Below are 18,437 nucleotides of genomic sequence, written 5' to 3'. Positions count from 1 at the left end.
AAGTTATGTTTCTAAAAAAAGTTGTTCCAACATACTTTGTTCCATAAAAATAAAAACATTTGTTCCACAAAATACGTGTTCCACAATATATTCGTTCCAAGAGATTTATTTACAAAAAACAAGTATTCCAAATTTCCAATGAACTTTTGTTCCGCGTTTGGAACAAGTATTTTGTGGAACAAAAGTCCATTGGAACATGTAATTTGGGGAACAATATGCAATGTCCCCAATGATATAAATAAATTATATTTTATTGAACACCATTAGGTGCGGTAATCGTAATGAGTATTATGCATTTAATAAATAGGTACATTTTGTTGAAAGTTGTATTTGTCAGGGGGGGGCGAAAGAAATTTCAGGGGGGGGGCATTCGCCCCCCCTGAAGTATACCTGGATTCAACACTGCATGGCACACACTTACAAGTCACTTAAATATCATCATGTTATATTGCCTATATAAATTTCCTTAAAACACGACCGACTACAACCCCCTTAAATACAAATGTTGATTTTTAAATTAAATGTCTGAGCATGCCTATGACAGTTACATTTTTATTGTTTATATTTACTTGTGTATTTTATTATTTACTAAATTTATTTTTACCAATTTATTTTCTTTGTAATCTATTGCAGTTTTATGATTCACCTCAATAGCGGCCAATTTTTGTTACTTAGCATATTTTTTTAAAAATAATTTTCTTACTTGTACTTACTCTTTTAAAATGATTTGTTTAAATATTATACCTGTTTCAAGTCAAATTTAGCTGATTAAATGTACTATCTCCATAGACTTACATATTTTAATATTGCTGTTAAGATATTGTTATGAACGTTATGATAAAATAATAAATAACTAATAATTTAATGTTGATTATCCATAAGATTTAATGATTTATTTATTATTTATTGGCCAACATTTAGGAAGTGAATAATGAATGGTCTTTCCTTTCTTCCTCTTATATATTGGACACTTGGGAATGTTCTAAAATATGACACGAATAAAAACAATTCTTTTAGTTGAAAAAAATTGTAGATTAAAATTAAAATTTCACATTTTTATTTTACCTTATTTTTTTCACCTTCCCAGTATTCAAACCTAGATTTAGCTTTTCGTATCAAATATTGGTCCTCTAATGTCTGATTTTTTATAGAAATTTTGCCCAGAATATCCAAAAACTTACTGTGTACTGGACACCACCCACCATTCAACACAATTCTAAATTAAAATAAAACATAAAAAATACAAAGTAATCAACTCAATTTTTAAATACAAAAATCTTACTTCGTGCATCTCAAATGAAGTTTTAGTATTATTAGTATCGGCAGAATTCTCAATTGATTGAGTGGATTCATCCAACTTTAAATTGTTCATTTGGTTGCATACCAATTTTTCCAAAAACCCTACCCTGGAATCTATCATTTTGTCAATCAGCGGTTGTAACTCATCCTTTTTAACATAACCTGATGTAGTAGATGAACTTGGGAATTTTTGTGATTCCTATTAAATAATATAAGCATTAAATTAACATTGATGAGAAATTTTATATTTAGTTTAACTGTTGAAAGTTTATTTAACTAGATAGTCATTTTTTAACTAAAAATTATTTTATTACCAATTTGTTTTTATCATCACCACCAGTATTTTTTCCCTCAAAATTCACCAGTTTTTGATTAAGTAAGTCCTAAAAAAAACTTCCTAATAAGTATAATTTTTAAAATTTTACATGGCCTATGTCGCCAAGGGTATATTTTTTGTTAATAATAAAAAAAAAAATTACAACTACAAAACTTACAATATCATCTTCCAAATTACTATTTTTTGTTTTGAGTGTATTCTGTAAAAAGAAATAATATTTTAATTTGTACAGTTATTATAATCTTTATCATTGTTTTAATTTTATCTACTAATTATTAGAAACGTACAATTTTTTCAGTTAGTAATTTTTCTTGATGTTTTAATGTGCTCTATGGAAATACATATACATATTAGCTGTAAGAAAATGTACTTGTTATTGTATTATCTTTAATGAAAAGTATACTTCAAATATTAATATTAAAATAATGAATATGTATATTACTACGCTTACAACTAAATCGGTAAGTTTTTTATTTTCGTCCTCAAGAACAGATATTTCCTCTGCATAGTGGCTGATTTCAGTGTTTTGTTTTTTAAACTCTAATTCTAATAAATGATAGTTCTGTAAATAATTATTTTATAGTGTAATGGAAAAATAATATTTTATACAAAAATCACTAAATGTTGTATAATCATTTATTGAAAAGTTATCGAAAATATTTAAACTGTACTTACTTGACACAAGGTATCCATTTCTTCCATACAATTTTTGAATGACTTTTTAAAAAAATCCAATTCAGACAATTGGTTTGTAACATTATTTTTCTAATACTCAAAATATAATGTGCCAACATCTTCATATAACTCCATTTAGATATTTTTAAATATAAAATTGAGAAATTTAAAAAATCTAAGATTGAAGTGTTACCACTGTGGCACTGTCACACTGAACTGTATGAAACCTTATTTTTTGAAATACATTTGAATTGAATACAATAGATTATTGTTAAAATTATTACAGAACTACAGAAGTGTAAACTTTCTAACCATTAAGATAAGACAACATATTATCTTCCCTATAGTTTTTAAAAATAGTCAATCTATAGTTTCCTGACATTGATATTTTATTCTAAATACCTAAAAATTATTTTATATTTTGTGGAAATATATTTATTATACACCATTAAATATGCCATATATATATACTAATTTAGAGTATTCAGATATGGTAGAATTTTTTTATAAATGTGGTAAAAGACAAAAGTTCACTACAAGCATGTAACTTATACCAACAATCATTTCCGGAAAGAAGACAACCCTCGCGATCCACTATTACAAATGTTGTACAAACATTACGAGATACAGGTATTATTAAAGATTAAATTTGTATCGTCAATGTATTTTAATATAACTAATTTATTAAATTTTTACATGTATACTTATATGAATTAAATTGAATATAAAATAAATGATGATATGATACAAAAAATTATAATTTATTAAAGATCAATAATAAAAATGTTTCATTAATAATAAATTATATTTAAAAGTACATATAAATTAATACTAAAAACATGCCGATCTTCAATAATTATATACAATAATGAGTTATAATTCATTATGTAGTACATTTTAATACATTTTATACATATACATAGTATATTTTAAAAACTAATATAATTTAAATTCTTTTTATTTTAATTAATTTTAAACAAAACATAATTTGACATTTTAGTACTAATAAAAATGCAAACTTATTTTAATTAAGCAAAAATTCTAGTACTTAAAAATAGTTTTGTTATTGTGTAGGTAGTTTTCCAAATAGTAATAAAAAAAAAAAAATGGAAAGAAGTGAAGCAGATACAGTAGGAGTCTTGGCTGTTTTCAGTGTTAATCCACATGCATATACCCAGATAGCAAATATGTAATGATAATAATACTAAATTATTATTAATTCATTATATTTGAAATAATATCATTTAAATAATATAATATTATTTTATTTAAATTACATTTATTATAATATTTCAGTATCGAAAGAGCAATCATACTATATTATTATTATTTCATTTTGAAAATATTGTTATCAATATAATAATATAGTATTGTTTTATTTGGAATACATTTGTAATATTATTTTTAAAGTAATAGCAAAATAATTCTGTATTATTATAATTTCAATACGAGAATATTATTATTTATAAAATAACATAATATTGTTTTAATTAGAATACATTTATAATATTATTTTCAAAGTAACAATTAAATCATACTATATTATTATAAATATCCTATACAATATTTTCAATAATACAACAGTATTAATAATTGTAAATTCATATTATTATATTACACTTAAAATATTATTGTATCGTATTTATCAGTTATCGCGCGTACATAATTTATAATATTATAATAGTATTATATATTTTTAATGATAAGTTATACTGGTTTGTTCTGTGTCAAACAATATACCGATTTCGCATACGATAATAATAACGGATATAAGATACATTTTACTGCTGTAGTAGTCATATTAATGTGGCGACTATCAAGTATCTAAAAAAGTGCTCAATAGTACCCCTTTCATGGATAATTAAATGTATTCACACATATTTCGACCTGATACATATATGATACATATATAGTATGTGTAAAGGGAATGCATTTTTAAAACACAAGGTTTTATAATGGTCATTTCTAAAAAAATCAAAAACCACATTAAAATAAACTTTAAATGTTGAGGGTTTAAAAAGTTTTTTTTGAAATAAATATTTTTTGCGTTCCCCAAAGATTGAAATACTGATAGGGAATACAAGTTCTTTTAAGTTAGCACCTGTACAATTTTTCGAGATAGCCGCTACTGCCTACTGGTAATCTATATATATAAAAATTTCGTGTCACGATGTATGTTCTTATGATGTAACTCCGAAACTACTGAATGGATTTTGATAAAATTTGGTAACCATTTATAATATGGTCCAACTTAAAATATAGAATAGTTTTTTTCAATATGTATTATTAATAATATGTGCTCAAACAGGAATATTGAGATTTACGATAGAAATTTTTGTTTATAAATGGTTGCTATGGGGTTATAAGATTTGAGAATAATATTTATTTATTTGTGGTTGCTATGGTAATATATAAAATTAATATAATGAATTACGGATTTTGATAACATTTGGTAACCATCTGACCGAGTCAGTCATTATCGAGTTAATCGCGTCGTTAGGAGTTTTGTTTGTTATTTTTATTTATACAGTTTAATTTGTATCGGATTAGTGTTTTCGTATTTTACTTTACCTACACACTAACCATAAATACTTGGTATTGTGTTATTATTGTGCAGTGTTCAGTATTGAATATTCTTTAATTTTTTTTAAATTTAGTATAATGCCGCGGAAATATAACCTACACAATCAGTATAGTAAAAATGCACAACGTATGCGTGCTAATAGAGCTCATGAATCGGAAGAACAAATTGCAGCAAGAAACGCAGCTCAACAAATCAGAACAGCAGAAATTCGCAGACAAGAGTCTCGAGAACAGCGTGATGAACGTCTAAGACAAAATATATTGAGAACAAGATCGGCGCGAGAACGGCACATAGCCACATTTAGAGAACTTGACAGAGAGCGACAACAACCAACCGTGTATTAACACGTGCATCATTCGTTCGCCTTGCGTTCGAATATGCACCAGATATCAATTACTCTGCAGATACTAAAATTATAATTGGTGCAATGGATAAAATATGCCAATATTGTCAAGCGTTAAAATTCCACAATGAAACGATTGGTATGTGTTGTGCATCTGGAAAAGTTGTACTGGCACCTCTTCCTATTCCACCGGAACCTTTAAAATCATTTCTTGCTGGCGAATCAGACGATTCGAAATTAATTTTACGTAAGACACGCAAATTCAATTCTTGCTTCCAAATGACGTCCTTTGGCGCAACTAAAATTTGCGACCTCACATCTGATGGAAATAATTTTGTAACTACGTTCAAAATCCAAGGCCAAGTGTACCACAAGATTGGGTCATTAATGCCAATGCCTAATGATGATCCAAAGTTTCTCCAAGTTTATTTTATGGGCAGTTGTGAGGAACGCGTAACAACTCGGTGCCTGCATAATTTCATCGAACAAGCAGAAGAGAGAGCAATTGTGGAATCTTTGGAAAACTTTTTTGAAAATTATAATCAACTTATCCAATTATTTAAAAGAGTATCGCCTCAATTAAGAAATGATAATTATCAAATTGTCATCAAAGCCGACAAAGTACCTTCAGGAGAACACGCTGGAAGGTTCAACGCGCCAACCGTAGATGAAGTTGCTGTTATTATGGTTGGTGATCCAGTTAACAACAGAGACCTCAAAATCATACGTCGAGACAGCACTGTTCATATAATTTCAGACCTTCATCGTTCGTATGACTCACTGCAGTATCCCCTAATATTCTGGCAAGGGCAGGATGAATATCACATCAACATCAAACAGCGTGATCCAATCAATGGTACGTTTAATAATATATACTATTTAATAAATTATTTTGGTGATTTTAATTTCTTATTCTTAATTTTTATAACCATTTAATAACTCATTAATAAAAAATAAATAAAAAAGTTAGTTCAATGAACTACTACGCGCATCGATTGATGATTAGACTTAATCAAGATAATTATATCCTTCGATATCGTCAACTATTCCATCAATACGTCGTGGATATGTTTGCTAAGATCGAAAGTGAACGTTTACGGTACATTAGATACAACCAGGCTAAATTAAGATCAGAAGAATACATCAATTTACGAGATGCTATCACCGGAAACATCGATGAAAATTTAAACGCCAATGACATCGGAACTGCATGTATTTTACCTTCAAGCTACATCGGCAGTCCACGGAGCATGCAGGAATACATACAAGATGCAATGACTTATGTACGTCATTACGGCCGACCTGATTTGTTTGTTACATTTACGTGTAATCCAAATTGGGAAGAAATAAAAAGTTTGTTATTACCAGGCCAACAATCAATACATCGTCACGTTATCGTTACACGTGTGTTTAAACAAAAGTTAAAATCTTTAATTAATTTAATCGTAAAATATTCAGTTTTTGGTAACACACGTTGCTGGCTGTATTCTATTGAGTGGCAAAAGCGAGGTTTGCCTCATTCTCATATTTTGGTTTGGCTTGAAGATAAAATCCGTCCAGAAGAAATTGACCAAATAATTTCTGCCGAAATTCCGGATCCACTAACTGACTCAGAATTGTTCGATATTGTTACCAGTCACATGATCCACGGACCGTGTGGTGCTTTTAACATGGCATCACTATGCATGGAAGAAGGAAGGTGTAAGAAACGTTTACAAAATATAGTGTTTCCTATTGGTATATACTGGGGTCATGAAAAACCTAAAGACTCTAAATGAATTTTTAAGAGATTTTGTCAATGAAGTTAATACATTAATGCGTTTTGGTATAAATATTAATGGTAGAACAAACAAGTAGAGATTGATGGCTTCAGCTTAAACGCACCTGCAAAAAGTTTTGTTTTAAAAATCAAAGGGCACTCTGGATTTGATTCTTGTGGTATCCCGTCATTTCGTCGCGGTAATTTTGTCGCACGTCAATTCGTCGCGGTCAATTGGTCGCGAGACAATAATTGGACGCATACAACATTTCGTCGCGTGTAATAGTGACGCATGCTACATTTGGTCGCGCGTAATTTTATCGCATATATTTATATAGGTATATTCTAAATAATAATAATAATTTTACATATCAGTCATTTTAGCTTATTGTTATATATATTTGTCATACTAATGTATAAATCTTAAAATAATGTTCAATAAAAAAAAAAAAAATAATGATAATCTAAATAAAATATTTAAAAAATAAAAAAAATATAACTATTTATAAAAATTAAAATTATGAGCAATACCTTTCAAAACCTCACATATTGGATTATTGTTAACATTTTTACATATCTGCATTAATCTAATAGATGAATCATTATATTTTTTTTTTTTACATGGTACATGCCCAGCAATTATTTGTTCTATTATCATTTTATTTAAACTTTCTTCTTTTTTTAATGCCTCAATAAATTTCCAAATAATTGGTCGTGTATGACTTATCATTGCTGAAAACCCATTATGCCAGCCCTCTATTTTATTGTTAGTCCTGGGTAAGCTTTCTTGTAACCTATCATAACAGTTCCAGATTTCAATGGAAAATAATGGAGGTCGACGATTACCTCTCCTATCCAAAATTCCAATCCACGTGCCTTCAAAATATGTTATTAGTGGTGATAACATTTCTTCATTTTCGATATAATATGTGCTTTCTAATAATAATTCAAAAGATTCTATCACTTTATCGATGGGTACAAATGCAAGTGCAGCTAATTTTCGTACTTCTAAAGAAAATTGTACATCGTCACTATATCGTTTTGCAAGACCATGGTGTTGTATTTGTCTCCAAACCGCTTGACTTAAGTGAAAGAAACATCCGTGAATCTTCGTATGGGGTAATTCTTTTTTAATTGCATTCATCGCTGCTTTTTCAAAGTCTACCATAAAAGATTTTGGACATAAATCAGACTTCAATGATTTTAATGCTTGAAATAATTGTATATATGTTATTTCTTTTTTGTCCGGTAATAAAACGTATTCTAAAGGTATAACATCACTATGAAATACTGAATGAATGGTATAAAATTGGTAAAATAAATTCGGACAGGATGAAAATGTTCCATCTGAAAACCAATGTTCTGAATCTTTTAGTAAATTTAAATTTCTCTCAGTCGAAAATAATATAATCCTGTCTTCATATATGCCACTATCACTACTGTCGTACAACAAAAAATTGTCTCCATCTAAAGTTAATCTGAATTGATCAGGAATTTCAAAATTTAATGTTTGTGGATTTGCAGGAACGGCTTTAGAAATGTCCCTAACCCGTTGTATTGTTCTTTTTAAACATTTTGGATTCAGCATTTGACCTACCACTTCGGATGGTAACTAAAATAATATAATAATATATTATAATATTTATAATATAAATAGCCTATAATCAAAATTATTGAATATTTAGTATCGATATTTAGTATAGATTTTAAAACAGTAAATAAATATTTTTAATTTTAAAATTACTTTAAAAAGCCAGTTTATTTTTACGTATTTTTAAACAAATATCGTGATTACCTATATAACGATAAAAAATCGCAGGTGTTGCATCCTCTAAACTATAATAAAACTATAATATTTAATTACCTTTGAAGATGTCTCTGCTAATAAACTTCGGGTAGGCATAATTGTAGTGATGGCATTTTCTTTCATTTTATTGATAGTTTTTTTTACTTCAATTTTTGCCCTATTTTGTACATGGTTATGTTCCTTGTATTTTATAACGCTATCTATTAATAAATAGGTATATAATAAATAATATATTAGAACACCTACACTAAGAAATTAAAAATTTTACCTTGCATTGTATGAGCGCGGCCAGTACAATTTTTAGACTCGTTACATCTCCAAATAACTTTTTCGCCAATAGTTCTTTCACGTTTATGAATAAAACCATCATGAATTAAAAGATCATGCCCTCGTTGACTTTTTATAAATTGTAAAGTCATAATTTTTATATTTTATAAATATATAATAATTATTAATTGTTATAGAGAGACGTATGTATACGTAGACGTAATACGGTACTGTATAACGCTATAATCGATAGAGATTAGAGAGTAGAGACTCGTGATGACTGATAAGTAGGTACACTGTAATAATTCGAATATTCGATAAAGACTCACGTAAAAACCAAATAATGAATTACCTACTGAAATAAAAATAAATGATAAAGAAGGTACTACACCACTACCACTAAATTGTAAAGATACTATAGAATTATTATATCTATATATATACTCATATATATATATATATATATACTACTTTATAAAATTAAGTCGCTTTTTTTTGTCCGGGCTAATCTCCGAAACTACTTATTCAATCGTCGTGCAATTTTTTTTAAATTAAAGAGAATGTCGGGGAGCGGGTTTATAGCATAAATTATGGACCTAACTCCTGTGAGTTATAGATTTAGAGACAAAAACTGAGTTACATCGGTGGCGCCCTCTAGCAGATAAAAATATAAATATAAATATAATCTATATACATATAGGAGACGGCCCCTATTCACTCATCAACGCCCAGACCAAACCGCTGGGTCTAGAGACTTGAAATTTTGTACAGAGGTTCCTTAAGCAATGTAAGGGCGCACTAAGAAAGGATTTTTCGAAATCCACATTTTAAAGGGTTGCTCAAACGTGGAATTTGAAATTTACGATGGAAATTTTGTTTTTAATTTTTGTTTATAAATGGTTGCTATAACAACTTGATTTATGTGTTAACACATTTATCACTTTATTATTACAGCTAATTATTATGTATAAAAACATGATAACATGAAGTCGTAAAATACCCTACGCATTTACGCATACACGAGGACAAGGTGTTTTACTTATTATTTTCGAATATTAATTATTAATGCGTCTTCATATGCGCACCCCAGTTTATGTACGGTTATTTTTAATTCTTATCTAAAATTGTTTAAATTCTTACAAATTAATAAAAACTAATTAATATGGTTGTCGAATGTGAGCTGGTGGCAGCAGGATAATTATTGTTGGTATTTATTGAGGTGTAACTCAATGATGAACTGTATGAAAAATTTGGATCAGAAAGTAACCAAGATTGCAAGTTAAAGCTCTGGACAAAAATGTAATAAACGCTATAGTTATCACTGGGAGCGCTAGAGGAGATAATAGTTTTAATCCCGAGAATTAAAAAATTCCAACTGATTATCCCTTTGAATTAAAAAGAATACAATTCCCACTCAAAGTTTGTTTTGTTATAACTCGAGACCAGAATTATATGCACTAAAAATGTGGCAAATATGATGCAAATATGCAAATAAAAAAGATCAAAATATGCATTAATATTCACAAATAATTGGCAAATATGCAAATATGTATTTAGACAAAATATTTGAATTAAAAAAAAAAAAAAACAATTTAAAGAAATAAAACATAACAAATATAGTAAGTGTTGGACCTTTCAACATCAACATTGAATAAACAATATATTTAAATAAATAAAACAATTTAAAAAAATAAAACGTTAAATATAGTAAGTGTTGGACTTTTCAACATCAACATTGAATAAAAATATATTTAAATAAAAAAAACATAACAAATATAGTAAGTGTTGGACCTTTCAACATCAACATTGAATAAACAATATATTTAAATAAATAAAACAATTTAAAGAAATAAAACGTTAAATATAGTAAGTGTTGGACTTTTCAACATTAACATTGAATAAACAATATATTTAAATAAATAAAACATTAAATATAGCAAGTGTTGGACTTTTCAACATCAACATTGAATAAAAATATAATTAAATAAAAAAAACAATTTAAAGAAATAAAACGTTAAATATAGTAAGTGTTGGACTTTTCAACATCAACATTGAATAAAAATATATTAAATAAAAAAAACATAACAAATATAGTAAGTGTTGGACCTTTCAACATCAACATTGAATAAACAATATATTTAAAGAAATAAAACAATTTAAAGAAATAAAATATAACAAATATAGTAAGTGTTGGACCTTTCAACATCTACATTGAATAAACAAAATATTTAACTTAAAAAAAACCACTATTGTTTGTTTTCATAGCTATTAATGACAATATACTTTTCCATATTTTGAGGGGTCGTGTTTGTTCTTTTTTCAGTTAATATCATTTTATATGTACTAAAGGATCGTTCAACGTCCACTGAAGTAATAGGCGCAAATTTCATACAAAAACTCATCATTGGTGTAAAATTTGGGGGTAGGACACTTCCTTCTTTTCCGGATAAGACATCTGATATCTGCTTCAACATTTTAAAACCATCATTTTTATGTAGTAAATCCAAAACTTTCTCTTTTATAATTTTTCCATTATTTCCAGGTACCATTTCCATGTTTAATATAATTTCATCAACAATTTTTGTTGCATCATACAAAGATAAATTAGATGATTCTAATTTTTTAATGCTTTTAACTAATATAAAAAAATTAGCTTTAATATATGTAAGATCATTTTTAACAGACTCTAACTTCAACATATTTTCACATCTTGTTATACTGACAACATTTTTATCTTTCAATTTTTCAATTATAATTATTTTTAGCTGGTCAAAATGATCAGCACAAAAGATAGCAGCCTCAATCCAGGTACCCCACCTAGTAATTATAGGTTCTGGTGGTAATGGTACGTTAGGCATGGCTTCTTTGTATACTTCTACACGATGAGGAGCTTTTAAGAACACTTTTTTTAAATTATTTACCAGTGTATTAATATTTGGAAATAAGTCTCTGACTTTTTCTGCTATTCTTTGGATCATATGCGCAAGGCATGTGATATGCATCATATTGGGGAAAAATACATTTAATGTCTTACCTGCCTTTATCATATATGGAGCTGCATCTGATAATAACAGCAAAACTTTTTCGTCATTACCACCACTGGGCCACAAAATTCTTAAACCATCATTGACGAAGCGTGAAATGGTAGAATGATTCGTTTTTTCTAGTTTTTTACAAGCAATTAAAAATGGATTGCAAGAGTTTTCACTACTCAATGCACCTATTAAAAGGTTAGCTAAGTAGTTGCCATTAATATCTGTGGTTTCATCCACAATTAAAAAAATGTATGAGTCCCCAACTTTTTCTCTTATGTTCTCAATTGTTTTATTATAGCATGGCTCAAGATAAGATTTTCGAAGTAAACTCTCGTCAGGTATATGTTGATTCGTATATTTTTGCAAGAAATCTCTAAATTGTGGAACTTGAAGCTTAAACCATGGTATATTAGCGGCTACTAAACACAAACAGAGATCTTCATTAAAATTATTGGTTTTAGATTTGTAAACATTTCCCAATAGCATTTGTTTTTTATTATTTATACTTCGTTTTAAAGAACCAGCATGAAAAGTTGTATGAACATGTTGTGTAATTTGAAATTTTTTATTACATGATATTTTTCGATCGCATACCTGACAATAGATTATGTTTCCATCGGTCGTAAATACAATAGTGTCTTTATTATATTCTTCAATCCACTGGTTTATTAAGCACTTATTATTTTTATGTATTTTAGGCATTTTGATACAAAGGCACAAAATAAAAATGTTACTAAACTGAGTAAACACTTTACAGTAAAGGTAAATGAAACGTAATAGTGTGAGTAGGGTGATAAGTACATATATTATATTTTATTTGTATTTCTGTGGTGATACACGGATACGTAAATTAATATCAGTTAGACATTTTTCAAATTTGCAGTGTAGCCAATAAATGAATGCTAAATTTTTATACAATTTTAAGAAATTAATGTCTAACGTAATTTATTTTGTCAGATAACAGTAGTTTATCAACACTATATCGAAATATACGAGATAAAAATATACCATGTTTAGTGTTGACACTCATTTTTTTTTAATTTCCAAAATAGAAACATGAAATAATTTGACTATTTAGTAAGACTGCAAAAGTATGCACATTATATGCACTTACGGAAAAATATGCACCAACCCTCCAAATATGCAAATATATGCAAAATAAAATTTGATCTATAGAATCAATAAGGTTTGAATCGCCGACATTTCAAACCCGCGTATAAGTGCATACATTCAATATGAACATGCAAATGCATAGAATTCCGGTCTCTAGTTATAACTATTAATAAGTCTCAAGGACAATCATTGAGCATGACAGGGATTGACTTGAGAGAAGAATGTTTTTCACATGGACAGTTCTATATCACATGTTCTAGAGTAAGCTCTGCCAGTAGTTTGGTTATTTTAGCCCCAAAAGGCAGTACCAAAAATACTGTTTATAAAGAGTTATTGAGATGAATAAAATATTTCAATATAAATATATTTTTTTTTTGGTTTTTATAACACCATAATGTTAAGTATTTTTTGCCGACAAATTACAATATTACAATACATAGGCAACCAAGGATCAACATAACATCTAAAAGCAGACTGTAATAATTATAAAAACTGATAAAATAAAAGTTATAGTAAGTAACACAAAAAAATGTACAAGGGCAAAGCCGGGTTATTCAAGATTTTTGAGAATCAAAACCTAGGTTAGGATTATGTATTAATCGATTATATTAATCTACCGTATTATGTCAAACTTAGTATAACTTTGATACTTTATTAGAGTTAAATCATATACTTACGTACAAATACCACTAGGTCCGCGATCTACCGCAGGTAGATTGCTTACCTGATAATATACTGCTGTGAATCAGAATTTTTATTCCAGGAAACAGAAAACTTAAGATAAATCTAGAACATCATCCATCGAATATTAAATAACGTATTGAACAAAGTCTGAGTCATAAGGAATTGGCATTTTTAATGGCCAACGAAGTGCAAAACATGAAGTAAGCAATACGAAGTCTGCCGGGTCAGCTATTATTATTATTAATATAATATAAAAAAAATCTCGGTTTTCACCTGAGGTGACTTTTGCGCGGGCAACGCTGGGTGGGACAGCTAAAATTTACGATGGAATTTTTGTTTATAAATAGTTGCTATAACAACCTGATTTAAATGGTGATACATTTACATTTAGTCATTTTTGTCCCAAGTGGAAGAACCACCAATGTAGTATTATATAAGGAGGTGCTTCAATAATAATATAAAAATATAATAATATTCACGGCCTATAAATATATATTATGTTATAAATGAATTTACAAGTGCTATGTTTATAGCAAAACATACGCATACACACACAAAATTAAATTGTGAATTCGACGTAATATTAGCACTATCAATACGATTAAATTAAAAACTCACACGGTATACGAAAATGCAAAAAAAGAAAGTAACACACGGGCAACGCCGTGTCGGGTCAGCTAGTATATTATATTATTAAATGTTCATACCCAAAAAGACAAGATAATCTATTTTATATAATACTACCTATATAAATATATGCGATAAAATTACGCGCGACCAAATGTAGCATGCGTCGATATAACACGCGACGAAATGTCGTATGCGTCCAATTGTCTCGCGACCAATTGACCGCGACAAAAATACCGCGACGAAATGACGTATATCCGATTCTTGTACCCGATGTACTGTTGAAGGAGAATACCTTAAAAATAGAACTTGTTTTCCTTATAACCCAAATACAATTAAACGTACCCATAATGATTACATTAGTAGAAAACACGAAGAACATCATGTTGGAAGTGAGATTTCTATTTTGTCAGAACTACCTATTGATGTAATATGCTTATTTGGTCTTGATTATATGCACCTAACTTGTCTCGGCATTATGCGTAAATTAATACATTTATGGATTGACAAAGGCCCTTTAAATGTAAGATTACCTAGCTTAACAACAAAAAAATTATCTTCTTCACTTATGTCATTAAAATCCTTTATACCTTGTGAGTTTTCTCGCAAGCCAAGAGGGTTGTGTGATTTAAATAGATACAAAGCTACTGAATTCCGTCAATATTAATTTATATACTGGCCCAATTGTCTTTAAAAATATTTTAAATAATGATTGTTATAAGCATTTTATGGCATTGAACATAGCCATGACTATTTTATTGTCAAACAATATAGATAATTATTTGGAATATGCTCAAAATTTATTAAATTATTTTATTCAAAACTTTGAACCCTTGTATGGAAGACACTTAATGTCCTTTAATGTTCATGGTCTAAGTCAGGGGTCGGCAACCTGCGGCTCGCGAGCCACATGTGGCTCTTTCGGTCTAAAGTTGCGGCTCTCCAGCTACATTCACAAAAATTAATATTTTATGTTCAAAAACAATATGTTATGATATAAAAAAAAATATTTATTTATCATTTAATTATATATTAAATTATTAAATTATAATATTATTTAATTATTATTTTTTGTTGCTTTTGGAAATATGAAATAATACATAACAAAAATAATTTGATAGGGCCCGCATGGAGTACAGTCTATCGTTGTAAAATGTTTATTATAGAATATAGACTATATTCTATAGGTAGTCGAGAATAATAAAATCGCGACGCTATCTACAACTAATTGGTCATACGCCGTCACGAGAAGTTAACAACGTGAGCGAAGTCCAAAATAATACGATATCATTTTACGACTTATTTTGTTCGACGAATTGACATCCGTCAGTCAGTCTCAGTCGTACAGCGCAGATGACGTTACGTTGCATGTGCGTGTTAATTTAATTTAATTTAATTTTCTGGTTTTTGGCTGTATCGTCACTATATTTTATTTTTTCGCTCATTGTTCCATTATAGAGAAGAAGACTGTTTAGAAGCAAATTATTTTTTAAAGGTGTGTACACGTCATGTAATATAATAAAATACAATACAATTTAATAAAATTAAATTTAAAAATCATTATTTCAGCGTCATTATGGCATCTAATAAAAAAAGAAAAAGAACTGAAGAAAATAGAGAATTTCATCAGGATTGGACGGAGTCCTTTGCGTTCATATGCAACACAGATGGCCTTCCGACTTGCCTCATTTGTCTGGAAAAGCTGGCGCACAATAAAAAGTCAAATTTGGAGAGACACTTTAATACAAAACATACCCAGTTCGCTAGTAAATATCCAATCGGTGATACACGAAAAAAAGCTGTTGAAGAGCTTAAAAAAACAAAACAGCAGTCAAGTTCCATACTAAGTAACTGGACTCAATCTTCAAATAACGTAAATCAGGCTAGCTTTGCAGTAGCACTAGAAATTGCAAAAAGAGGGAAACCATTCACGGATGGTGAGTACATCAAAGATTGTTTCATACGTGCATCTGATGAACTGTTTCGTGATTTCAAAAACAAAGACGAAATCATGAAAAAAATCAAAGATTTGCCTTTGTCAGCTAAAACAGTACAAGATAGAACTGCAAAATTGTCTTCAAATGTAACACATATGCAAGTGAGAGACATTCAAGTAGCTTCTGCTTTATCACTTGCTATAGATGAGTCTTGTGACATAAAAGACACGGCACAAGTTTCCCTTTTCGTCAGATATATGTCGTCCCAAGGTCCAAAAGAAGAACTGTTAGGGTTGCTACCGCTCTCTGGACAAACTCGTGGGGAAGATATAGCAAATGCTGTGCAAAAATGCTTGGAAGACAATGGAATAAATTTAAATAAAATCGTTTCCATAGCAACTGATGGAGCCAGAAGTATGACAGGAATACATAAAGGTGCAGTATCGATTCTTCAGACAAAAATTAACCACGAAATCCTAACGTTTCACTGCATAATTCATCAAGAGGCGCTTTGTGCCCAAACATTTCCGTCCGAAATAGTTGAGGTCATGATCTTAGTAATTAAAATTATTAACAGCATCTTGGCAAAAGCATTCTACCATCGCCAGTTTAAAGATTTTCTTGAAGAAATAGATAGCCCGTATTCTGACCTACTTTTGCACAATAAAGTACGATGGCTTTCCAGAGGTAACGTATTAAAACGTTTTGCTTCGTGCTTGAGAGAAATAAAAACATTCCTCAATGAAAAAGGCATTGACCATCCCGAATTGGAAGAAGACAAATGGTTACAAAAATTTTACTTCATGGTAGATATCACAATGAAACTAAATGAGCTAAATATAAAACTACAAGGAAAGGGAGTCCCAGCATATGCCTTGCTGGAAGAAGTGGTTTGTTTCGAAAAAAAATTACTTATTTTTAGTGAAGACATGGAGAGCGGTAAATTACTTTATTTTAGAAATCTAAAGCAATATTGTAATGAAACCAATGCAAAAATTGACATTAATTACTTCTGCATAATTATAAAAAAAATGAAGGATGAATTCGCCAAAAGATTCGAGCAATTCAAAACAAACAAAAGTACTCTCACATTTATAGTAAATCCTCTCAACACAAACACACATGAGATCAACATTGAACCATTTGAAATTGATGCTGGATTGTTTCAAATGCAATTGCACGATTTAAAAAACAAAGACCTGTGGAGTGACAAGTTCATAGAACTCAAGAGTAAGTTGGAAGAATTGGAGGTTCAGAAATGCATGCACGTCGCACAGAACAAGTGGACAGCTCTAAAAGAAATGCCGAGAGTAGAGGAATTTATATTCGAAGCATGGAATAGTCTTCCAGAATGCTACAGTGAGGTGAAAAAGTTTGCATTTGGAGTGCTGGCAATTTTTGGATCAACATATTCGTGTGAGCAAGCGTTCTCTTGCATGAATACAATAAAAAATAAAGTAAGAAGCCAACTAACAAATAAAAATCTAGAGTCGTGCTTAAAACTTAAAACAACAAGTTATGAGCCAAATTTAAAAGAACTTTCAAAAGATATGCAAAGCCAATGCTCCCATTGATGTATTTCCCTATTATTAAAAACTGTTTTTTTTTTTTTTATAAATTTATTATAATATTATTATAATTAATTTTTTTATTATTATGTCTATTAAAATTTAAAAATATAATTATATTAAAAAAATTACGAAAATTTTTATTGGCTCTTTAAAATCTGGAAAATTTTGTATATTGTAACTTTTGGCTCTTCCCTCAAAAAAGGTTGCCGACCCCTGGTCTAAGTCATATTACCGATGACTATAAAAAGTTTGGTCCTTTGGATAATATTGCCGCTTTTCCATTTGAAAATTATTTAAAACAATTAAAAAAGATGGTACGTAAACACGATAAGCCACTGCAACAAATAATAAAAAGGTTGAATGAAAAAAATTCTATTGGAGTTAAAAAATCTAAAAATT

At 29.0% G+C, this 18,437-nt stretch overlaps 2 protein-coding genes across 2 annotated transcripts; one reads left to right on the top strand and one right to left on the bottom strand.

Annotated features, from left to right (window-relative positions):
• Positions 1-7,496: 7,496 nt before the first annotated feature.
• On the bottom strand, positions 7,497-9,394 carry LOC126551707 (uncharacterized). Its single transcript, XM_050205739.1, has 3 exons — positions 9,073-9,394; positions 8,862-9,004; positions 7,497-8,609 (listed from the first exon to the last, which is right to left on the bottom strand). The coding sequence occupies exons 1-3, from the start codon at positions 9,221-9,223 to the stop codon at positions 7,497-7,499; spliced, it is 1,407 nt and encodes a 468-aa protein (XP_050061696.1). The 5' UTR covers positions 9,224-9,394.
• A 6,712-nt stretch (positions 9,395-16,106) lies between these two features.
• Positions 16,107-18,041, top strand: LOC126551706 (general transcription factor II-I repeat domain-containing protein 2A-like). The gene has a single exon (XM_050205736.1). It carries the CDS (start codon positions 16,107-16,109, stop codon positions 18,039-18,041), a length of 1,935 nt encoding a protein of 644 aa, XP_050061693.1.
• Positions 18,042-18,437: the final 396 nt, after the last annotated feature.

This window comes from Aphis gossypii, chromosome X (assembly GCF_020184175.1).
Source record: "Aphis gossypii isolate Hap1 chromosome X, ASM2018417v2, whole genome shotgun sequence".
In the NCBI taxonomy this organism is placed as follows: domain Eukaryota; kingdom Metazoa; phylum Arthropoda; class Insecta; order Hemiptera; family Aphididae; genus Aphis; species Aphis gossypii.
This window is presented reverse-complemented; position numbering and strand designations above follow the sequence as displayed.